Consider the following 24,785-nt stretch of genomic DNA (forward strand, 5'->3'; position numbering starts at 1 on the left):
GAAGATTATGGCCAGCACCTCTGCAACGTCCACCTTTACTTCCCTCAGCAACCGAGGATGCATTCCATCCGGACCGGGTGACTTATCTACTTTAAGTACAGCTAGCCTTTCTTTGTCAATTTTTAGTCGACCCAACATCTCTTTTTCAGTGACTTTGGCAGCATCTTCTTCCTTGGGAAAGACAGATGCATAGTACTCAGTTAGTACCTTGGCCATGCCCCCTGCCTCCATGCGTGGAAGGTGCTATATAAATGCAAGTCTTTCTTTTTTACTCACAGAAGGAATGCTAAATCAACATGAAGTAAAGGTACCAGCTCTTTGCTGAGGAAAAAATAAATAAAAATTCTTCCTTACCTCTGCCAACTTGTGCCAGTTGAAGGACTTCAGTGGGTGAGACGGCTGTGGGATGGCTTTCGTCCTCATGCTTCCAATCATGACAGGGCAAGGGGGAGGTGGCATGGCGCAGCTGAAGAAGGGGGGTGCTCCTGGAGGGGGGGGCGGGCCGCCGGGAGGTGGGGGCGGGGGTGGAGGGGGCGGGAATTCGTACGGGAGTGGGGGAGGAGGCGGAGGCTGGTGGCACAGCATCGGAGGAGGGGGCGGAGGAAGGGGTCCCCCGGGCGGGGGTGGGGGAGGGAGAAAGGAAAGGCCACTTCCGTTCTGAAACAAAAAAAAAGGAGAACGAAAACCCTGAGTGAAGACGGAATAACAACAGTAAAGTTCTCTTTTTTAAAAAAGGACTAACGACTTACCCGTTAGAGAGGACAAACCATGTTTTTTGTAAACCTTTTTGTCGGAACATTAGGAACACAAGGAGGCGATTCAGCCCCTCGGGCCGAATTTTCTGTTTGGCATGGAGAGGCGGTTAGATTTATGCATTCCTTTTATCAGGACAACTTACACAATGACATGGTTCAACAGGATTTCCCCACATCCCACACTACTGGATGGCTGACTTGTGGTATGACCTCTGACACCAGCATCTCACGATGGAAAACAGCCAACCCGCAGTAAACTCATGGCATTATAGACCCATGAAAGGGTCAACAGTTGCATCGTTGGTCACGGCTGCTGGATTCATTAAAGCCAAGACATGAATTATCTGGTCTCCGGGGCCGTGGGATTCCTGGGGCTGGAGAGTTGAATCTACGGCCATTGGTGGGGGTGCTGGAATACGGGCGGAGAGTGAGCTCTTGTTGGCCCTGTTTGAGTTGGAGCTTTAAATTCCGGTCCTGAGGGGGGCGGGGGGTGGGCCGAGGCCGGATCTTCCGCCTGTTTCCCCACGTCACGGTGGCCTGGTGGGGGTGAGTTCCCGGCGTTCCCTGACAAATTCCTTTCTTTTTTTACCCTTGAAAGGCCCGAGTGCCGCGCGCATCAGTGGAGACCTGGGGTCAGTCCCTTGGAGACCTTCTGAAGGCCCCAAAGCTTTGCTGGGGTAAATAAAATGAGTAAATAAAAATCCCTCCTGCATCGATTGCCATCTCTAATCGGAGTGGCTTCAGTGGGAGCTGAAGAATTTAAGCGTCATTTCACTTCAGCTCATTTTGGCCTTTGTAGGGTGGGTCAGTTCGAAGCAGGGCCGCCATCGCTGATGCATCCCTTGCGAGTTCCGGCAGCCTCTCTCCAGCTATGCAAGTGACCTGGCCACAGAATTTGGGTCAGGACCTCCGACCCTGGGAGAGATCGGGTAGGGGTGGTGGGGGTAGGGGTGGTGGGGGTGGGGGTGGCGGTGGGGGGGGAGATGGGAGTTCTGCTCCACTGCACTTGTGTTTGTGCACCTGGGCCCTGGGAATTTCATGGGATTTCTGAAGAGGAACATCACAAGGGTCACCTCCCCTTAGCAGTGTGTTAAAAGGAGTGAAGGCCACACTCCTGAGCTACCAAAAAGGAAGAAAAAGTTTGCCAAACATTATCTTCCAAGTAGAGAGTGCCCTTTCATGATAATTCTTTAAGTACAATATGTAAAATCTACGATATTCCTCTTTAACATTGAGTTTGGTAAATACCCATATCGCCACCTGTCAAATCACAAGGTCACAAGCAGAATAGAATCCTGCTGACCTCAACTCGCCATTCCACAGTAAAGTCACTCTATTACACTCTGCGATGCAGTGTACAGAACACATTGCGTCAGCCGTGGCTCAGCAGTAACACTCTTAGTTCCTAGGTCAGAAGGTTGTAGGTTCAAGACCTGCTCTCAGGACTTGAGCACAAAATCCAGGCTGAGACTCCAGTGCATTACTGAGGGAGTGCTGCACTGTTGGAGGTGCTGTCTTTCAGATGAGATGTTAAACCAAGGCCCTGTTGACCCTCTCAGGTGGATGTAAAAGATTCCATAGCACTATTTTGAAGAAGAGCAGGGGAGTTCTCCTCGGTGTCCTGGCCAATATTTATCCCTCAACCAACATAACTGAAAAAACAGATTATCTGATCATTATCTCTTGCTGTTTATGGGACCTTGCTGTGCGCAAATTGGCAAAAAGGCGCTATATAAATGCAAGCCTTTCTTTTTTCCTTTATCATTTTGGACACCAAGATGTAAACCGGCCGACCTAGAGTAAATCGACTGCACTGCAGAATGTCTCTACCAATACGCCATTAGTTTTATCAATCCAGCAGCTGTAACCGATGGCCTATTCCAACTTGGCATTCCCGGGGCGGGGGACCGTCAGCTGCTCACAGTGCACGTCCGAAATTAGCGTGCACGACTCCTGATCTACCCGACCAATTAAACTAAAGGTCGGGGAATTGCGCGCTGGAAATTTCCAATCTGCCAGAGGCAAATCTCCCTGCCGGGGCCCTCCGAGCTCGAAAGTGATCCCTCCGGCATCGACATCAAGAGCTCTCAGGTCAGGTTAGCAGGGGTCCGATGTAGAGTAAAGCTCCTTTCTACTCCATCGTAACAACGTGCCTCAGCCATGACCTCGGATGAGCGCCATTTCCGGCACCAGCCGCCTTTCAGGCCAATCTGAGCGAGATCACCAAAGTCTGCTACGAGCAACTGGGTTCCGAATGCCCGAAGGGATTTCACGTTGAATTCTTACTACAAGAGTCTGGGCTGGATTTGAAGGGAGGCGTGAAAGGACGCGTGGTAAGTGGGTTAACAGATAACCTACACATGGTCGGTGTGATCTCCTGAGGGGCTCAGTGAGGATTTTTTTTTCCCTTATTGGCTCTGGTTTTTTTTTGCCTCTTCCTGGAGATTACATGGGTGTGTGTCGCGGCGGGGGGGGGGCGACGGGAATGTGGGGATGGGGGGAGGGGTAGGAAGTGTGTCGGGGGGGGGGGGCGGGAATCTGGGGATGGGGGGAGGGGTAGGAAGTGTCTCGTCAAGATGCTCCAGCCATCAACAGTGTGGGGCAGGCTTGGTGGACCAGCTGGTCTTTTCCTGCCTGTTATTTTCGAGGTAAAGAAGGGACTCTACAAAACTAATCCATTGCATCACCCGCAGCTCCCTTAAAGGTCTTTAAATCAAAAGCTGGGATATCAATTTGAAGGAGCGTGAAAATCGGACAGGGTGTATAATGAGCGGCTGATCCCCCCCCCCCACCCAACTTTGCAGCCCCATCGAAGTTGAATTTTGCCTCCTGTGTCTCCACTAATGACAAATACAGCTCCCTCAGTAATTCTTCCAAGCCACCGAGCCGGAGCCTCCTAATTCCAAAAGAAGTTTCTCTTAAATAAAAAGAAAGCTGGGCGAAGGAAGCAGGATCTGATGTTTATATTAATGGTAATTCTTTCTGACTGTCGGATTTTTTTAAAGAAGTCCTGATGGGGAAATTCCCTCTTTTAAGCATTTCTTTTTGTCAAACTAATCAAATTCCTCGCCGACTTTCCTAACACATGGCTGTTCTGTTTTCTCTCAGGGATCACAGAGCATCTGAAAATATTAATGTTTTAAAAAAAAAATCAAAAAAATCTGACACTGAATATTAAAAAAAATCGAAAGCCCTACTGCATTATATAAACAATATGTCAAAACATCCCAAAGCACTTCGTACAATGAATACATCTGAAGCACAGAGACTGTTGTTGTGGTGGAGAATAGGGCAGCCATTTTTTCTCAGAACGTTTAATGAGATGAATGACTGATTAATCAGCTCTTCAACAGGGACGATGCTGGCAATGAGGCCGGGAGAACTCACTGCTCTGCTCTGAATAGCGCTGTGGGGTTCTTTAACATCCACTCGAACGTCGGCACAAGTAAACATTTAACGCTCATCCGACGGGACAGCACCTCTGACTCAGTGCAGCACTCCCTCCGTGCGGCACCGGAGTGTCAGGCCGGATTATCTACTCAAGCCTAGAGTGTGGCCTGAGCCCACAGCTGAGCCAAGCTGACACATGCACAGTGCTCACTGCACCAAAATAAGTCAAATGGACAACAGTTTTAAAGCATGGGTTAAAGTGGGTATCACTCTTGCCTCTGAGTCAGAAGGTCATGGGTTCAAGTCCCACATCAGGGACCTGAGCACATAATCTAGGCTGACATCTCAGTGCAGTTCTGAGGGAGTGCTGCACTGATGGAGGTGCTGTCTTTCGGATGAGACATCAAACAAAGTGTGCCCTCTCAGGTGGACATAAAAGATCCCACGACAGTATTTCGAAGAAGAGCAGGGGAGTTCTCCCCGGTGTCCTGGCCAATATTTATCCCTCAACCAATATCACTAAAAAACAGATTATCTGGTCATTATCACATTAATGTTTGTGGGAACTGCTGAGCACAAATTGGCTGCTGCATTTCCTACATTACAACAGCGACTACCCTTCAAAAAGTACTTAATTGGCTGTAAAGTGCTTTGGGACGTCCTGAGGTCATGAAAGATGCTATATATATACAAGTCTTTCTTTTCTTTCATAAAGAATGGCAATTTAAAAAGCTCCACGAGGTACATAGAAATCTCCCTTCATAACAATGATGTAGCAGTTCGGATAAATGCACTTCCCATCAAACACAGTTCCTCTGTCATCTCTACGTTGCGTGATCTGATGCTGGGAGTTCTTACCGAGGCCGCCAGGTCATTCAGACGGACAGTGAGTTCCACCACTTGATCTCTCGCTTGACGCAACTCCACCGACTCTTTCTGGAGCTTGTCCTTCATTTTGTTAAGAGTCTTCATCATGTCATCTTTCTCCTGGGTTTTGGTCTCACACTCCCTCTCCTTCTTTTCGAGTCTTCCCAATAATTCCACATGTTCTGTCCACAAAAAAAAAGAAACAAACCCCAAAACAATCACATACCCGTGTGTGAGGCAGATCACCCTTCGTGCCCGTGCTTGTATGAATAAAGACAATGGACATAGAGATGCTAACAAAAACTTAGGACATGAAGAAATGGGAATCTCTCTTCTTCACCGCCTGGGTGGTAATCTGAAGCAGTGAATCGCCCGCTATTTATAGAACCCATCCGATTTTCATTCCATTGAAATCAATTGGGATGAAAATAGGTTTGCCAACTCTCCAGGATTATCCTGGACTCCAGGAATTAAAGATGAATCTCCAGGACACTGCTACGGGCAAAACTCGGGAGAGAAAATCATCGGGGCATCAAAAAAAATTGGGTCTGATTTTTTTCATTTTCTTTGAACATTTATTAGTTATAAAAATATTGGAGACGGGATAAAAAGACTGTTTGACTGACAGTCATGCATTATCCAATCGCGTAATTAAGAGCCTGTTTGCTTTCCAATTGGCGGGGAGAAGGTGGTGCACATGGATGTGGCAGGCGACCAATGGCGGGAGCGTGTGGGCGGGGCGGTTGGAGGCGGGAGGTCATGTGATGAAACCTCCAGGAATACGCCCAACTAGAGTTGGCAACCGTAGATGAAAATTGTGCGGGTTCTGTAAAGGGCGGGCGACCCACTCCGCCAGATTACCACCCAGGTGGTGAAGGCAATAATCTACCCCACCATGTATCTGGCGTTATCGAGAACCCGCTGCTCTATTGTGCAAATCAATTTTCACTCCACGCCTAAGTCAATCGAAAACGGCTGCCTGTTTCAGCCTTCACACTATCTCCACCTCAAATGTATTAAGCGTCTGCTTTGCTTTAGGTACGCGTAAAAAGACTTTCATGTTCTACACAGCCTGGAGTTTCAGAACGAAAGGACTCTCCTCCTTTGTTTCCACCGTGATATCAGCAGCGGGATCAACCGCATCGTTCTATTTTCAGAACGATTGTAATGAAGAATATTTTATAAGACTGTGAGACAGTTTCAAATGAAGAAGGTCCTTCAGCTCATTAGATCTCAACCCTCCAGAAGACCAACCCTTTACAGCATCCACTCTGTTTCCACTGGTGGGAGTGTCGGTAACGAGAGGACACAGATTTAAGGTGATTGGCAAAAGAACCAGAGGTGAGATGAGGAGAATTTTTTTTTAACGCAGCCGGTTGTTATGATCTGGAACGCACTGCCTGAAAGGGGGGGTGGAGGCAGATTCAATAGTAACTTTCAAAAGGGAATTGGATAAATACTTGAAGGGGAAAAATTTGCAGGGCTATGGGGAAAGAGCAGGGGAGTGGGACTAATTGGTAGCTCTTTCAGAGAGCCAGGACAGGTACGATGGGCCGAATGGCCTCCGGCGCTATATTATTCTATGATTCTTTGATCCAGCTGTTTCTTCAATGAGTCCCACATTCTAGACCACCTGAACCACCCTTCCTGCCATCCTCCTCCAGCTCTCCATCACCCTTTGTGCAACAAAATACTTCCTAGTGTCTGCCCTAAACTTGCCCAACATGACTCTGAACCTGGGGCTATTCCTATATTGTGGGACTATTATGATTCACAAATATGGTGTAATATTTATTACTGTGAACGTTATCCAGTTTACAACAATAAATTGCATTTATTTTGTCAATTTTTGTCTGATTATGCTCCTGTAAAGTGCCTTGGGAAGTTTTACTACGTTAAAGGTGCTATATAAATGTAAGTTAGTGTTATATAATGCCTTTAATGTTGTGAAATGTCCCATGGTGCTTTACAGGAGCGTAATCAGACAAAATTTGACACCGAGCCAAAGAAGACGACATTGGGACAGGAGGTAGGTTTTAAGGAGAGTCTTAAATGAGAGAGAGAGATGGAGGGGTTTAGAGAGGGAATTCCAGAGTTTCTGGCCCAGACAGCTGAAAACACAGCTGCCAATGGTGGAGGATGCACAAATGGCCAGAGTTGGAGGAAAGCAGAGTTCTCAGTGGGTTGTAGGGCCGGAGGAGGTTACAGAGATAGAAAGGGGTCGAGGCCATGGAGGGATGTGAACATGAGGATGAGAACTTTAAAATCGAGGCGTTGTTTGGCATGAATCGACTGCAGCAAATGTCCCTAGCTCACTCGCTCCACACGATGCACCTGCCCCCCGCCCCCAATCCTGACTCACCTGCTTCTGGCAAAGGGTTTCACCTGCAACAGTAACCTGTTACCCTCTCGGTAAAAGCACTGCTCATGGGGCCTCCAGTAAACACATCACTGGACGGCCTTAAACACTGTGGTGCTACCTCCCACCCCCCTCCTTACAGAAACAAATGCTTTAACGCTGCTACATTCACAGAAATAAACAAAAATAATGCTACGCGTGGCAGTAATGGCACCCGTGTGTAATTCCATTCCTATCGATAATACACTTACAGCCACGGGTGACTTGCTGTATTTGGATTGCATCCAATGGAATCTATAATCATGTTAGGAAGCTTGAAACCAAACTACTGAGAAATCTGCACAGTTTGAGTTTCTGTTTGCAGATATGGTTTGAGCCGTCCCTACTGATGGCAAAGAGGCCCCCTGCCATTTAAATTTGGCATTGTGGTGCAGCTCGTCCCCCGAATTGAGGCCTCAAGAACGGGCCGGGGCAGCTACTCGCAAGGTAATTTGGGCGGAAGTGGGGGGGCGGGGGTGGGGGTGTCGTGATCACTTAGAGTGGGGGTCCTGCGGTGGCAGCAGCCCACATTATTTTTGTGGGCCCTGGAGGTGCTCCTCCGGGGCCCACAAAAATAATTTGACACTTACGTCTGGCGGGCCTCTTCGGTTCCATCACCCGTGAAACTTGTCGGAGCCGATGCCCAGTTCTGGCCTAACGTGGCAATCCACGTCCTTTTTATGTCATAGGACCTCAATTTCCATATTAAAAGGGGCCTGTCGCCTGAAACAGGCGGGCAATTTGGACACCCAGCGGTAGGCCCCTTTCCAAATGGAGCCGGCTGCATCACAAGTGTTACCGGGAAGGCCACTGACCCGATTTTGAGGCCATTAACGGCAGGGAAAGGCAGAAAAAAAATCGATTTTGTTTGCGCAAGGCCACCTTTCACTTACCTAAGCCCAGAGAAACTTAGAAGCAGGTTAGCGGAGCCAGAACTTAAGGACCTCCCAAAATCGGCGCAGCTGTTGTTCAACCAGCAAAAACCAAACCCAAACAGGGCACTTGACGAAGCTTCCTGCTGCTTGTTCGGCTAGCACCGTCCGCTCTGTCCGTTAAAGGGACCGGCTTACAAGGTGATCAGGTGATCGGGAAGACTCCCAGCCCCCTTCGGCAGGCCCCGGCCGAGAGAAGCTAACTCGGCCCACAGCAGCGCAATCACCCTGGGGCCTCCTTAGTCTGAATGGCTCAGTGCCATGACACGGAACAACACTGTCGACAATATCTGCACGCGCTGCTGGAGGTGTCTGCCTCAGTTGCACAAACGTACCTTTCCTGAACTTCTCCGCTTGATCCTTCCACTGTTTCACTTCATTTTCATTCACTAACCTGCAGACAATAAAAAGGTTTCGCACTCATTGGGCTGTTTAATAAATGACTCGGAATTCTATTATCAACTACAGTAAAACCTCACGGAACCAAACTGTTTGGGCGATCGTGGGGTGGGGGGGGGGGGGGGGTCGCGGGGTCGCGGGGGTCAGGGCCGGGGGAGAGAGGAATGGAAATAAGTCGGCTAAACAGGAGTTTGGATGGACAAGTTCCATTGAAAGGAAGAGGCAATCTCACTGTGCCAAGTTGTGGAAGAAGTGTGAAACCTCACTGGAATGGGATCTCTGGCTATGTTCTGTCAACACTGCCGGTGGGTGGTGCAGCACTCGATACGGGAAGATCAGAGACCTCGTCAGTGTGTCCCTGAAATGGGCTGAGAGGATCATATTTCAAAGTTGGCTCATTTTCTAGACGGTAAAATTGCCTCTTTGTGTTTTTATTTTTCTCAATCTTTCTGCCTCCTCTCCTGAAGGCGCTAGTTCTCGCTGAGTATAGTCCCTTTAAGGGGGAGGGGGGGGGCGTGGCTGAGGAGTGGGGGGGGCAGGGAGCAGCCCTCTGTGCCTGGCTCAGGAGGCCCTCCTTCGTTCGTCAGCCTGGCCAGTGCAATGACAGCAGGTTGTTTAACCGTACAGGCCTTGGCTGTCAAGCTCAGCCCTGTTCTCGCCCCGACTTCCCGACAGGAGTCACTGGGCATCGATCAAGAAGAAGAAACTGATTCCGCTCATCTCTAGCCCAGGGGCCACACACGCCCTGGCTGAGAGGGGCATTTATATTTTTTTTATTCATTCATGGGATGTGGGTGTCGCTGGCGAAGCCAGCATTTATTGCCCATCCCTAATTGCCCTTGAGAAGGTGGTGGTGAGCCGCCTTCTTGAACCGCTGCAGTCCGTGTGTTGACGGTTCTCCCACAGTGCTGTTAGGAAGGGAGTTCCAGGATATAGCACCTTTAACGTAGTAAAACTTCCCAAGGTGCTTCACAGGAGCGATTTTCAGACAAAATTTGATACCGTGACACGTAAGGAGATATTAGGACAGGTGACCAAAAGCTTGGTCAAAGAGGTAGGTTTTAAGGAGCGTCTTAAAGGAGGAGAGAGAGGTAGAGAGGCGGAGAGGTATAGGGAGGGAATTCCAGAGCTTAGGGCCTAGAAAGCTGAAGGCACGGCCGCCAATGGTGGAGCGATTAAAATTGGGGATGCGCAAGAGGCCAGAATTGGAGGAGAGCAGAGCTCTCGGAGGGTTGTAGGGCTGGAGGAGGTTACAGAGATCAGGAGGAGCGAGGCCATGGAGGGATTTGAAAACAAGGATGAGAATTTTAAAATCGAGGCATTGCTGGAACGGGAGCCAATGTAGGTCAGCGAGCACTGGGGTCCGAGGATCAAAGCTAGGCCCTTTCTGGTTTGTCTGGTGCTTTAATGGGTACCACACACACACATAGGAAGTCTCATAGCTGTGGGCCCGCTCCCCAGTGCGAATGAGTCTCGGGCAATACTCACATCCGAATGATGTTCTTCACGTTGAAGTTCTCCAATGGCGCGACGTCAGGATCTTCCCCCTTCTCGTCCTGGAGCACTATCTGCTGTAGTATCCTGTCGAGGAGCTGCCAGTGCTGGCAGTTGGTTCCATTCCTCTTCCCTGAAGGACATTTCAGAAATCAAGAAGGGTTGGAAACGTTTACTAAAAAGTGGGTTACATTTCAAGGACATGGACCCAGCAACACCATTGGGAGGGATGGGTACAAATGCCTTGCTATTGAGCACTGGATGTACCAAGTAAGTCACTGAGGCAGTTCCATAATCGTTATTTTTTTTCCCCAAAAACAAATTACAGTTAATAAAACTGGGTCTTGCTGTTAGAAAAGACTTAAGGGTGAACATTCCAAAAATTCCACACCCCCCCCCCCAACCTCTAGACCTATTTGTCATTAAGTCGCCGGATTGGAAGTTCCCGCACTCCTGGAACTAGAAGGGTTAAATTATGAGGACCTCATGGACCAGCTTTATATTCCCTTGAGTATAAAAGATTAAGGGGTGATCTAATTGAGATGTTTAAGATGATTAAAGGATTCGATAGGGTAGAAAGAGAGGAGCTATTTCCTCTGGTGGGGGAATCCAGGATAACGGGGGGGGGGGGGGGTATAACCTTAAAATTAGAGCTAGGCTGTTCAGGGGTGATGTCAGGAAGCACTTCTTCACACAAAGGGTAGTGGAAATCTGGAACTCTCTCCCCCAAAAAACCTGTTGAGGCTGGGGGTCAATTGAAAAATTTCAAAACTGAGATTGATAGAGTTTTGATAGGTACGGGTATTAAAGGATACGGAACCAAGGCGGGAAGATGGAGTTAAGATACAGATCAGCCATGGTCTAATTGAATGGCGGAACAGGCTCGAGGGGCTCGGGGCAGACGTCCCATCAGCTCTCTGGCCGTCAGAAACCAACAAACTCCCTAGTCCTGTGCATGACCAGTGGGCCTCAGTCCAGCCCCTCCCCTCCCCTCCCTCCTCCCTCCCTCAATGTGTTGTGCAAGTTGGCCGAGAGTAATAATGGAAAAGGGCGGGAGCAGGTCACCATCCTGCACTTCGATGGCAGATGATTTGTATCCCCGGGATAACACAGCGGCATCTGATACCCTTAGAGGGAGGAAGCACAGCCTGAGCCGGCATTTATGGCCAGCACATATTTCTATTTAAACCTACATCTGTTGAATGCATTTTATGCTTATTGCAATTGGAAAGTGCACCCCAGAGCATTCCGTTGAACAGAACTTGACTACCACTGTGCAATCATTCATTCAGCAATCTAACCGAAAGCAGAACATGAAAACAGCTCACAGAAAGGAGGGACGGGCGGCCTGAGAGGACTCGCTGACTGTGGGCTGTGCGAGTGAGTGGAACAAGCAGCAGCAGAGGTGAAGGGTCATTAACCCATTGCGGCTGTGACATCAGGTCCCCCGTGCCGCCAGATTAAAGCGGCAGCCTGCTTTACACGTTGCCCGGTTTTCTTTCTTTTCCAGTGGAAAAGAAAATCGTACGAGGCGCGAAACAGGCTATTACCCATTTCCCACCCGGCAATAAAGGTTTAAATGACTCCCCAGACGCTCCTCCAATGTCCCCCTCCCTCAGAGAATGTTGGCAACTGACACATTAAGGTAAGTGAAAAAACAAGAACCTACCTGTTCTTACCTGTCCCTTTAGGTTAGGCCGGAAACACTGAGCGAAGCGGCGCATTATCCGGCCGCTTTTTGCCGAATTTGGCATCGGGGCCTAACGCTGGTTTTAGGCGGGCGTCTCGGGCTCTCCGAAGACTCCGGCTGCCAAATCTCCCATGCCAGGAAACTGGCCCACACCAATGTAAATTTTGCTCCCCAAAAAAGAGAGGCGATGGGGACCAATTTATGCCCCTTCGTTCCTCGGAATCATTGAATTCCTGACTTCCCTCAGTCTTCATTTCCTCACCAAACCGCAACGTACCGATTTGGCACGCCTTCGCTTCGATGCTTTTCAACCATGGTATGGTCCCACACCGTGGCCCAGGCCCTTCAGCTAGGTTTCCCGATGAAAAGAGAAGAGCCTGCTGCTCTGTGGCGGCCATGACGTGGGGCAGCAGTGGGCTCGCTGCGCAGCTTGCAGCCTGGAATTTGTGAGAGACCACGTCGGAGGACTGTCAGGTTTTTGCTTCCCTTCTCACCTTGGCCCTCAGCAGTGACCTCAGCCTAATGGAGCGGCCGTGAGATGATTTGAGGGTCATGGGGCTGATAACAACAGGCCAAGTATCCCTGAAACGAGGCCTGGATTGCAGCCGACTGGATAACAACATCACTCGAAAGTATCCGATAAGACATTCCGGAAGCTGGAAGTCGTGGTTTGGACCAAAGGCCAAGAACGAAGTAAGATACCACTGAACAATAACACCGGCCTATTAGGAAATAACTCATTAACTTCTTCCTGAATGACTGCAGGATTGATCTCCAGTTAAAATATAGCTGTGAAAAAACGACCACGTGTGGAATACTGCATACAGTTTTGGTGTCCATACTTAAGAAAAGACATACTTGCTCTCGAGGCAGTACAAAGAAGGTTCACTCGGTTAATCCCGGGGATGAGGGGGCGGACATATGAGGAGAGGTTGAGTAGATTGGGACTCTACTCATTGGAGTTCAGAAGAATGAGAGGCGATCTTATTGAAACATATAAGATTGTGAAGGGTCTTGATCGGGTGGATGCAGTAAGGATGTTCCCAAAGATGGGTGAAACTAGAACTAGGGGGCATAATCTTAGAATAAGGGGCTGCTCTTTCAAAACTGAGATGAGGAGAAACTTCTTCACTCAGAGGGTGGTCGGTCTGTGGAATTTGCTGCCCCAGGAAGCTGTGGAAGCTACATCATTAGATAAATTTAAAACAGAAATAGACAGTTTCCTAGAAGTAAAGGGAATTAGGGGTTATGGGGAGCGGGCAGGAAATTGGACATGAAGCTGAGTTCGGATCGGTCAATGCCCTGTGGGTGGCGGAGAGGGCCCAGGGGCTATGTGGCCGGGTCCTGCTCCGACTTCTTGTGTTCTTTAGATTTGTGGTTGGGATCAGATCAGCCATGATCTTATTGAATGGCGGAGCAGGCTCGAGGGGCCGATTGGCCTACTCCTGCTCCAATTTCTTATGTTCTTATGTTCTTATGTCTAGACATAGGGAGAGACGGGCAGCGAAGGAGCCACAGGCAGCCACAGCTACACAGGGACAGAGAAACAGAGGGACAGCCAGAGGGAGGGTCAGGCAGTCAAGGTCAGCGATGAAGTATGATAAACAACTCCACCGCCAGAGAGGGCAATGAACACGTGACGATTCAATCCTTGTCTTCCTGGTTTCCACCCCTCCACTCTTGCTGAAGTTCAGGCCCACGGATGGCGGGGTCCCTCCGGTGCCTCACCCGAATCTTCACGTGAGAGCGTGAAAAGGACATGTTGATGGACTATTTGACCATGAACCATCAGGGGAAGCTGGAAAGCTCATCTCAGTGGATTTAACCCAAGGAATCCCACAGGAAACTGGCTCCCGCAGTGACACCTTACCAGGACCAATATAAGAGGTGATTCTGTAACCCCCGAATGGCCTGTTACCGTGCTGTAAATTCTGTGCAATTCTATGTGAGTGAAGAACTGATGGAAACCACTTGGACTCGACCAAGTAGGCTCTCCTGAAGGCCCAGTGAGCTTGTCCAGCGAATCGTTGGGCCATATAACCCCGCAAGGACCCATGTTCAAACTCTTGCCTTTGCTGAGTTAGTTAATCTCATCCAATTTAGCATTAGATGCTTCAACATCTGTCCATAAATCCCTCCACGGCTTCACTCTACCCAATCGCTGCAATCTCCTCCAGCCTTATATCCTGTCCTGAAGGCTTTGTTCCTCTGACTCCAGCTTTCTGTGCACCCCCTCATCCTTTTGACTGCCCTCACCACCACCCCCACCCTCACCACACGCTGGTGACAGAGTTTCCAACTGCCTCCTCATCTTTGGAATTCATCCCCTAAACCTCTCTCCATTTCTTATAAACCTTCTCAAGACTCATCTCTTTGACCAAGCATTTGGTTACCCTTTCTAATCATCTCTCTCTCCCTGGCTTGGTATCTGTTTTCCTTCTGCCTATTTGTTAAGCGTGTTGGAACGCTTCTTTACATTAAAGAGTTGGGTGGGGGGGGGGGGGGGGTGGCAATATGAAATTCAAACTTTCATTTGGTCATAGCCATGATGGCCCTAGAGTTGAATAGCCAGTTGACATGCTGTTCGAACGTGAAGAGTGGGTATTGGAGCAAGGAACTGGAGGATGCTTGAGGCTTATGGAACCACGGCCCGGCTACAGTCGACTCCACCCCACCACTAGTCACCAGGATTCAGGAGAGAACATCAGAGGGAATATTAAAATGGAAGAACAGTTAAATCTACTTACAGGGCATTTGGAGGCAATGGTGGAGGACAGACACCAAATGCGGGTAGGCTTCCGTGTGGCTCAGCTTTTTCCGAATCAAGTCAAACATTTGGCTTGCGCTCCTGGTGTCAATATGCACCTAGAAAGTAGAAAGATTAAGTTGCATCTTAATATGTTCCAGTGCGCGTGGAATGTCATCAGAGGCAACATCTGATAGAAGGTATTGGAGGACATCCAACATCTTAAGAAAGAAGGAAGACCCTCACCCCTGATGTCTTTAAGTGACTGAACCTCACAGATCAGACATGTCCCAGGATCCATCTCAGATCTGTGCTGACTGAGGAACACAGGGACAGGAGTAGGCCATTCAGCCCCTTGAGCCTGTTCCACCATTCAATCAGATCATGGCTAATCTGTATCTTAACTCCATCTACCCGCTTTGGTTCGGTAATCCTGAATACCCTTGCTGAACAAAAATCTATCAATCTCAGTTTTGAAAGCTTCAATTGACCCCCAGCCTCAACAGCTTTTTGGGGAGAGACCTCCAGATTTCCAGATTCCAGATCACAGTCGGGGTACTACTGTTAGCTTCAGCGCCCAGGGATCAGGGTTCCCATCCATTGTTGCTATCCAATGACATTTGCCTGAAGTGTGCATGATGGGCGAAGACAGGATCGGGGTTGACTGCAATGCCCCATGCAGTAAAATAGTCTGCTGAGTGAGACTCACTGCCGACACTCACACTCATGAACAATAGTCACTTGAGTGAGGTACCAAAGGATAACTGGTGATGACACCCATACAACCTTATCCCAGCGATGAGATACTGCCTTCAGGGGAGGACTCAAGAAAATTAACAACAGAACAAGAAGAGGCCATTCAGCATAGCCAATCCCTCCTTCCAGAGTCGTCTCCAACCAACCAACAGTAGACTACAAGTCAATCAGTGCACATCATAGGCTACACCTACACACAATCACGCAGATAATAAGGGTTCATTCCACAATCCCACACTCTCAGCAGGGAGTGGTGTTCACAGGGAGTACACCACAGGAAATCGTGGGTGCAGGATCATCCCTAATAACAGATACCTGGGAGTGATTACATGCTGGAATCTAATCGAGGGTTTCTGATGGTTTATATATAGAATAATGGATACCTGGGAGTGATTACAGACAGGAATCTAATCGAGGGGTTCTGATGGTTTATATATAGAATAATGGATACCTGGGAGTGATTACAGACTGGAATCTAATCGAGGGGTTCTGATGGTTTATATATAGAATAATGGATACCTGGGAGTGATTACAGACAGGAATCTAATCGAGGGGTTCAGATGGTTTATATATAGAATAATGGATACCTGGGAGTGATTACAGACAGGAATCTAATCGAGGGGTTCAGATGGTTTATATATAGAATAATGGATACCCGGGAGTGATTACAGACTGGAATCTAATCGAGGGGTTCAGATGGTTTATATATAGAATAATGGATACCTGGAAGTGATTACAGACTGGAATCTAATCGAGGGGTTCAGATGGTTTATATATAGAAAAATGGATACCTGGGAGTGATTACAGACTGGAATCTAATCGAGGGGTTCAGATGGTTTATATATAGAAAAATGGATACCTGGGAGTGATTACAGACAGGAATCTAATCGAGGGGTTCAGATGGTTTATATATAGAAAAATGGATACCTGGGAGTGATTACAGACTGGAATCTAATCGAGGGGTTCAGATGGTTTATATATAGAATAATGGATACCTGGGAGTGATTACAGACTGGAATCTAATCGAGGGGTTCAGATGGTTTATATATAGAATAATGGATACCTGGGAGTGATTACAGACTGGAATCTAATCGAGGGGTTCAGATGGTTTATATATAGAATAATGGATACCTGGGAGTGATTACAGACAGGAATCTAATCGAGGGGTTCAGATGGTTTATATATAGAATAATGGATACCTGGGAGTGATTACAGACTGGAATCTAATCGAGAGGTTCAGATGGTTTATATATAGAATAATGGATACCTGGGGGTGATTACAGACTGGAATCTAATCGAGAGGTTCAGGAGGTTTATATATAGAATAATGGATACCTGGGGGTGATGACAGACTGGAATCTAATCGAGGGGTTCAGATGGTTTATATATAGAATAATGGATACCTGGGAGTGATTACAGGCGGGAATCTAATCGAGGGGTTCAGATGGTTTATATATAGAGTAATGGTTATCTGGGAGTGATTACAGACTGGAATCTAATCGAGGGGTTCGGATGGTTTATATATAGAATAATGGATACCTGGGAGTGATTACAGGCTGGAATCTAATCAAGGGGTTCAGATGGTTTATATATAGAATAATGGATACCTGGGAGTGATTACAGACTGGAATCTAATCGAGGGGTTCTGATGGTTTATATATAGAATAATGGATACCTGGGAGTGATTACAGTGCTGGAATCTAATCGAGGGGTTCAGATGGCAAAATTAACTATAAGAGTCAGGCTTGTTTAGTTTTGTGGTGGGAGCTCATGAACTGCCCTGCCTCTATTGTTTTTATTGTAAAGTATACATTGCTCCAGAACGCACCATTTAAAAAAAAAATCCAACAGTTCCTCCAGCGCATCTCCAAGCAAATGTAATTGGTTCCCCCTTCCTTGTAATCAGCTGAAGTAACAGTATTGAACTTTCTCACGGGGTCACGTGTTGTCCAAACCAAAGGGGGCAAAACCTTAAAATTAGAGCTAGGCTGTTCAAGGGTGAAGTCACGAAGCCCTCCTTCACACAAAGGGAAGTGGAAATCTGGAACTCTCTTCCCCCAAAAAGCTGTTGAGGTTAGGTCAATTGAAAGTTTTTATTAGACAAGAGTATTAAGGGAATTGAACCAAGGCGAGGAGATGGAGTGACAATATAGATCAGCCGTGTCCAATTGAATGGCAGAGCAGACACGGGGTTTGAATGGCCTACTCCTGGTCCTATGGGCCTATAAGTCTTCGTGGTTTAATTAGCATTAGCCCTTTCCCTTCCCAGCATTCAATCTGAATATTGACTCCATTTTGAGGGCACATTTTGAGAATCCAGCCATCTTATGCTTGTGCATAATGCCCATTGCCTTTGAAATGGCTACTTTCTCCATTTCACCAAAGCTATGAGTCACCAACTATCAAAGAGCCAGCTGTTGATATAATAACAAAACTCGTGATAGGGTGAAACTCCTTATATAATGAAAACCTGTGGTGGTAAATGATGTTTGACCAGTAGCTGGGTCCCCTTTCACATACAGGTTTACATGGACTGTCGCTCACCATGTCAAGCCTTTTTGCAAGTTCGTTCTCATCCTCATTTCTGACCATCTCAAAGAAGTCTAAGTGCCTAAACACAAGGAGAAGAAACAAAATTGTCAGTACACAATTCTGTCCTGGCCAACTTTCCTCCCTCAACCAATACCACCATAACTTGCGACTCATTGCTGCTTGTCAAGTGTGGGTAGCCTGATTGAGATGTTTAACAGGGTAGATAAAGAGGGAATAACTCTTCCCTCTAAGAGAGGAATCCAACACGAGGGGACAGAAATCTTAGAATTCGGGCTAAGCTGGAATTCATCTTCAAACAAATAGATCAATAGATTGGGAAAAGGGGAGGTGCATCGAGACCTGGGTGTCCTTGTACACCAGTCGCTGAAAGCGAGCATTCAGGTGCAGCAAGCAGTTAGGAAGGCGAATGGTATGTTGGCCTTCATTGCAAGAGGATTTGAGTACAGGAGCAGGGGTGTCTTACTGCAGTTACACAGAGCCTTGGTGAGGCCGCATCTGGAGCATTGTGTGCAGTTTTGGTCTCCTTATCTGAGGAAAGATGTCCTTGCCATGGAGGGAGTGCAACGAAGGTTTACCAGACTGATTCCTGGGATGGCAGGACTGACGTATGAGGAGAGATTGGGTCGACTAGGCCTATATTCACAAGAGTTTAGAAGAATGAGAGGTGATCTCATCAAAACATATAAAATTCTAACAGGACTAGACAGACTAGATGCAGGGAGGATGTTCCCGATGGCTGGGAAGTCCAGAACCAGGGGTCACAGTCTCAGGATACGGGGTATGATATTTAGAACGGAGATGAGGAGAAATTTCTTCACTCAGAGGGTGGTGAACCTGTGGAATTCTCCAGCACAGAAGGCAGTGGAGGCCAAGTCATTAAATGTATTCAAGAAGGAGATAGATATATTTCTTAATGCTAAAGGGATCAAGGGATATGGGGAAAAAGCGGGAACAGGGTATTGAGTTAGATGATCAGCCATGATAATTTTGAATGGTGGAGCAGGCTCGAAGGGCCGAATGGCCTACTCTTGCTCCTATTTTCTATGTTTCTATGTTTCTAAAGAGTTGGGAGAATGTGGAACACACTGCCCCAGAAAGTCATAGATGCAAAGTCAAATGAGTTATTTAATAGGTCGTTGACATTGAGTAATAAAGGTGTCAAGGGATGTGTGGGGTAATTCCACAATTCCACGCTACCAGTGCAGGGGGCATGGGTCGGAGATTGGGCGCTACAGCGTTGTAGTCCTACCTCATATTAATTGTATCTATGTGATTTATATTAATTAGTGTTAATTATATTCAGGGAGTGGGTATCATTTGGGGACTCTCTTGTCTGCATTTACAGGAGGGTGTGTAATGTTGTGTTGGATGAATAAAGGCTTGGAAGCAACTGAAGACCAGGCCTATTATTCTATCCTTCACCACCCGGCTATCCAATTTATAACATCTCTGACCAGCAGTGCCTTTGAGCGTAGCTCCCTACTGGGAGCACACGGTTGGCATATTTGGCCACATGTAAATGTAGGTATTCCTATTTCTTTCTATTGTTCTATGTTCTAAAGGAGCAGATGGGAATCTACAGTAAGCAGTACACCTCTGCGCAATGAACACTTGTGTTACCTGTAAATTTTTGAGGGGGGTGCGGGAGGGGTAGTGGGAGTTGATCCATCTAGCACAGAAGGAGGCCATACGGCCCATCATGTCTGTGCTGGCTCTTTGAAAGAGCTATCCAATTAGTTCCACCCCTTGCTCTTTCCCACAAGCCCTGCAAATTTTTTCTTTTCAAGTATATATTTAATTTCTTTTGAAAGTTGCTATTGAATCTGCATCCACCACCCTTAAGGCAGTGCATTGCAGATCATAACAACTCGCTGTGTAAAAAAATGTTTCCTCATGTCGCCTCTGGCTCTTTTGCCGATGACCTTAAATCTGTGTCCTCTGGTTACTGACCCTTCTGCCACTGGAAACAGTTTTCCCTCTCTACTCTATCAAAACCCCACATAATTTTGAACACCTCTTTTAAATCTCCCCTTAACCTTCTCTGCTCTAAGGAGAACAACCCCAGCTTCTCTGGTCTCTCCACATAACTGAAGTCCCTCATCCCTGGTACCACTCTAGTAAATCTCTTCTGCACCCTCTCTAAGGCCTTGACATTCTTCGTAAGGTGTGCTGCCCAGAATTGGACACAACATTCCAACTTAGGCCTGACCAGTGATTTAGAAAGGTTTACCATAACTTCCTTGAGGTTGTACTCTATGCCTCTATTTATAAAGCCCAGGTTTATAAAGCCCAGTTGCCAGTGGTGGCTTATGTTTATGGTTTTGCGCATGGCTAGTTACCTGTCTAACGTCGCATTCTCATGGCTTCGTAACTTATCAATCACGGGTTGGATTCCTAACATGAGGAACTCATACCGGAGGTGAAGTCGGAATTCCAGATTGTCCTGTAAGGAAGTGAAGACTTCATTAAATCCCGAGGCACCACAATATTTCAGTAGACTCCAAAATGTCAACATGCCTTCCTCCCACAGTCTACATCACTTTCCACCCTTCTATCTTTTGGTGAATATTCTGTGCTCATCGAAATGAGGAATGTCAGTGCTACACTGTTTTTTAGCCCTCAGTTTCTGCCTGACTTCCTAGTCAGGCTCCATTTATTCTGCCTCAACAGTTCCCTCAACTTCAACCTCGCGAGGGCACACCCAACTGTACCAGTGTGTGACATTTCCATCTGAGATTGCATAACCTTGGCTTGCATTCCCCTGAGTATAGGAGATTAAGGGGTGATCTGATCGAGGTGCTTAAATGTTAAGAGGATTCCATTGGGTAGATGGAGAGAAACTCTTTCCTCTGGTGGGGGAATCAAGAAAGAGGGGGCATAATCTTAAAATTAGAGCTAGGCCGTTCAGGAGCGAAATCAGGGAGCACTTCTTCACACAAAGAGTAGTGGAAATCTGGAACTCTCTCTCCCAAAAGGCAGTGGATGCTGGGACAATTGGAGCTTTCAAGAACGAGATCAACAGATTTTTGTTACACAGAATTACATAGAATGTATCATAATACCATAATAGATACAGCACAGGGGGCGGCCATTCGGTACATCGTGTCTGTGCCAGCTCTTTGAAAGAGCTATACTCCCTGCTCTTTCCCCATATCCCTGTAAATTTTTTCCCTTCAAGTATATATCCAATTCCCTTTTGAAAGTTGCTATTGAATCTGCTTCCACCCCCCTTTCAGGCAGTGCATTCCAGATCATTACAACTAGCTGTGTAAAAAAATGTTTCCTCATGTTGCCTCTGGCTCTTTTGCCGATCACCTTAAATCTGTCTCCTCTGGTTACCGATCGTTCTGCCGCTGGAAACAGTTTCTCCTTATTTACTCTGTCAAAACCGTTCATGATTTTGAACACTTCTATCAAATCTCCCATTAACCTTCTCTGCTCTGAGGAGAACAACCCCAGTTTCTCCAGTCTCTCCACATAACTGAAGTCCTTCATCCCTGGAATCATTCTAGTAAATCTCTTCTGCACCCTCTCTAAGGCCTTGACATCCTTCCTAAAGTGTGGTGCCCAGAATTGAACACAATACTCCAGCTGAGGCCTAGCCAGTGTTCTATAAAGGTTCAGTATAACTTCCTTACTTTTGTACTCTATGCCTCTATTAATAAAGCCCAGGATCCCATATGCTTTTTTAACAGCCTTCTCAACTTGTCCTGCCACCTTCAAAGATTTGTCTATGTGCACTCCCAGGTCTCTCTGTTCCTGCAACCCCTTTAAAATTGTACCATTTTGTTTATATTGCCTCTCCTCATTCTTCCTACCAAAATGTATCACTTCACACTTCTCTGCTTTAAATTACATCTGCTATGTGTCTGCCCATTTCACCAGTCTGTCTATCTCCCCCTGATGTCTGTTACTATCCTCCAAATTGTTTACTACATTTCTGAGTTTAGTGTCAACTGCAAACTTTGAAATTATATCCTCTATACCCAAGTCCAGGTCATTAATATATATTAAAAAGAGCAGTGGTCCTAATACTGACCCCTGTGGAATGTACAGCACAGAAACAGCTCATTCGGCTCAACTGGTCTATGCCGGTGTCTACGTTCCACATGAACCTCCTCCCACCCTACTTCATCTAACCCTATCAGTATATCCTTCTATTCCTTTCTCCCTCATGTGTTTATCTCGCTTCCCCTAAAATGCATCTCTGCTAGTCACCTCAACTACTCCACGTGGTAGCGAGTTCCACATTCTAGCCACTCTCTTGGTAAAGAAGTTTCTCATGAATTCCCTACTGGATTTATTAGTGACTGACTTATATTTATGGCTCCTAGTTTTGGACTCTGCCACAAGTGGAAACATCTTCTCTATGTCTACCCTATCAAATCCTTTCATAATCTTCAAGTCCTCTATCAGGTCACCCCTCAGCCTTTTCCTTTCTAGAGAAAAGGGCCTCAGCCTGTTCAATCTTTCCTTAGGTAAGGGCATCAAGGAATATGGAGCAAAGGTATGATCTAATTGAATGGCGGAGCAGACTCGAGGGGCTGAATGGCCTACTCCTGTTCCTATGTTCCTATGAGACAGTTAATTTGTGCTGAAATATGAGCCGTTTTCTGCTGTGGGCCTGCACTCAATGGGAACTGAATTGAGATTGAGATTGCCCCAACCCATTTCATCATAGAATCTTACAGCACAGAAGGAGGCCATTCAGCCCATGGTGCCTGTACCAGCTCCTTGAAAGAGCTATCCAATTAGTCCGAGTCCCTAGTTCTTTCCCCATAGCCCTTCATGTGGAACCCTTACAGCTAGCAAAAACAGGAGGCCTTCGTGCCACCAGTATGGGATGGCTTCAAAACCAGGTCCCAGAAGTGAAACAGCACCACCCAGTCCTGTACTGTACTATTTATCTTAGAAAGTTCCACTACAGTAAAGGTCCTCTACTGCCCATCCATATAAAGCCATCAAAGTAGGTCATTTTAGATATTTGTGACCACTCAGGGAGTGTCAGAGAAGCCTAGTGTTTGTGCGTTTAGATCCTAGTTTGGGTATAAAACTGTATAACCTGGTGCAAACTGCATGTCTATATCTAACCAGACATATAAGCTATATGTATATGATCTAACGGTGTGAATAAAGCAAATTGAGAATTAAGAGAGAATTGACTCTTCTCCTCTTTGTACTAAGCAAATAACCGTAACCGGTGACCTCCGGTCAACATATTTTAATTGAATTTAAAAGGTGAGGCTCCCCTTTACGGTTCCTGAAACTGAGGCTCCCTCTTTAAAGGACACGCTGACGGTGAGAACTTCACCTTTAAAAGGGATTGTGATACTGAGGCTCTCTCTTTAAAAGGCATCTTGATGGTGAGACTCCCTGTTGAAAAACGGTTCGCGGGTGTACTCCCAATCAGCTGGCATGACTTCAGCGGAAGCCTTGCGGAAAACGATCAGGACTAACCCCCATGAAGTTGCCGGCATCCTGATGGTGAGACTCCCCATTTATCAGGGGGCACTGATAACGTAGCTCTCTTTTAAAAGGGATCCTGATGGTGATATATTGAATCTCAATGAATCATCAAAGTTCTGCTCGAGGTCTTTGTTGCTCCCATTTCCCAGCCTCACCCCATGGAGCTGGACTTTGTTCACAAGTCTAACAGTGTATCACCCACTCAAACTTCGAAGCTTTGATGCAGGGTCAGAAGCAACGAGGGAAGCAGTTCCTGGGAGACCTGCCTTAACTTACCTCTCCAGCACCAGCGTTTAACACGGCATTGATGAAGGACATTATTGCAGTTTTGAGGTGTACCTCGTCCCTGTATTTTCCAGTGCTTCTGTCCAGCTCATTCAGTAATGTCTGAAAGGGAAAAGTCATTGAGTTTATGGAACAGCTGCATGTTTTAACGTTGTCCAACTTCCTCTCCAACTGTGGAGGTTCTTCTACTACCTATTGTGCATTGATGGGTACAGTAGCCTAGCGGCACCACATTAGCAACCCAGAGATTGTGAGCTCACAATCTCACCATGGCCAGAAGGGATTGGATTAATTAAATCTGGTGATTTGTAGGCTGGCACCAGATAAAATGACCGTGAAAGCTGGCAGATTGTCGTAAAAACTCAACTGGTTCACTAATGCCCTCACCTGGTCTGGCCTACGTGGAACTCCAGTCCCACATTTTATGGTTGACTCTTAATGCCCTCAAGGCAATTAGGGTTGGGCAGCATCGCACATATCTTGAGAACAAATATACATTTTTTTAAAATCCCAATCGGATTCAAGAAAGAAGCTTGCTGCCTCATAGATCATTAGCCTTCATTCTCTCTCATTATAACTAAATGATCAGTTTGATCTGGTTGGCAGCACTCTTGTCTCTGTATCAGAGAGTTCAAACTCCACTGTAGGACTTCAGCACATCATCCAGCCTGACACTCCAGTTCAGTACTGAAGGAGCGCTGCATTAGAGGTACTGTCCTTTCTAATGAGATGTTAAACTGAAGCCCTGTCTGCCTGTACCCGTGGTTCAGGTGGACATTAAAGATCCCACTGTACTATTCAAAGGAGAGCAGGGAGTTCAACCGGCCTACATTCCTCCCTCAAAATAAGATTAACTGGTACATTTGCCTCATTGCTTTTTGTGGGATCTTGCTACGTTTAAAACGGCTGCCATATTCCTCTACATAGCAACATTCATTGCCCTTCACTAGGTGTCAGCCGTGTATCAGTGGCTAGCACTCTTGCCTCTAAATCAGAAGGTTGTGGATTCAAGTCCTACTCTGTAGACTTGAGTACAAAATCCAGGCTGAGACAG

The 24,785-nt window shown here is 46.9% G+C and overlaps 1 protein-coding gene across 4 annotated transcripts in view; it reads right to left on the minus strand.

Annotated features, from left to right (window-relative positions):
• daam2 (dishevelled associated activator of morphogenesis 2) overlaps positions 1-24,785 on the minus strand; it is a 309,727-nt gene that overhangs the window by 88,455 nt on the left and 196,487 nt on the right. For all 4 annotated transcript variants that reach the window (XM_067985157.1, XM_067985159.1, XM_067985156.1 and 1 more), the window contains exons 7-14: positions 23,723-23,833; positions 20,320-20,423; positions 17,972-18,038; positions 14,673-14,790; positions 10,230-10,368; positions 8,678-8,736; positions 5,004-5,194; positions 355-657 (exon numbers count right to left, since the gene is read on the minus strand). In XM_067985157.1, coding sequence (XP_067841258.1) covers positions 355-657; positions 5,004-5,194; positions 8,678-8,736; positions 10,230-10,368; positions 14,673-14,790; positions 17,972-18,038; positions 20,320-20,423; positions 23,723-23,833 — 1,092 coding nt within the window. The remainder of the gene's footprint in view (positions 1-354; positions 658-5,003; positions 5,195-8,677; positions 8,737-10,229; positions 10,369-14,672; positions 14,791-17,971; positions 18,039-20,319; positions 20,424-23,722; positions 23,834-24,785) is intronic.

Source organism: Heptranchias perlo, chromosome 5 (assembly GCF_035084215.1).
Source record: "Heptranchias perlo isolate sHepPer1 chromosome 5, sHepPer1.hap1, whole genome shotgun sequence".
NCBI classification, from domain to species: Eukaryota; Metazoa; Chordata; class Chondrichthyes; order Hexanchiformes; family Hexanchidae; genus Heptranchias; species Heptranchias perlo.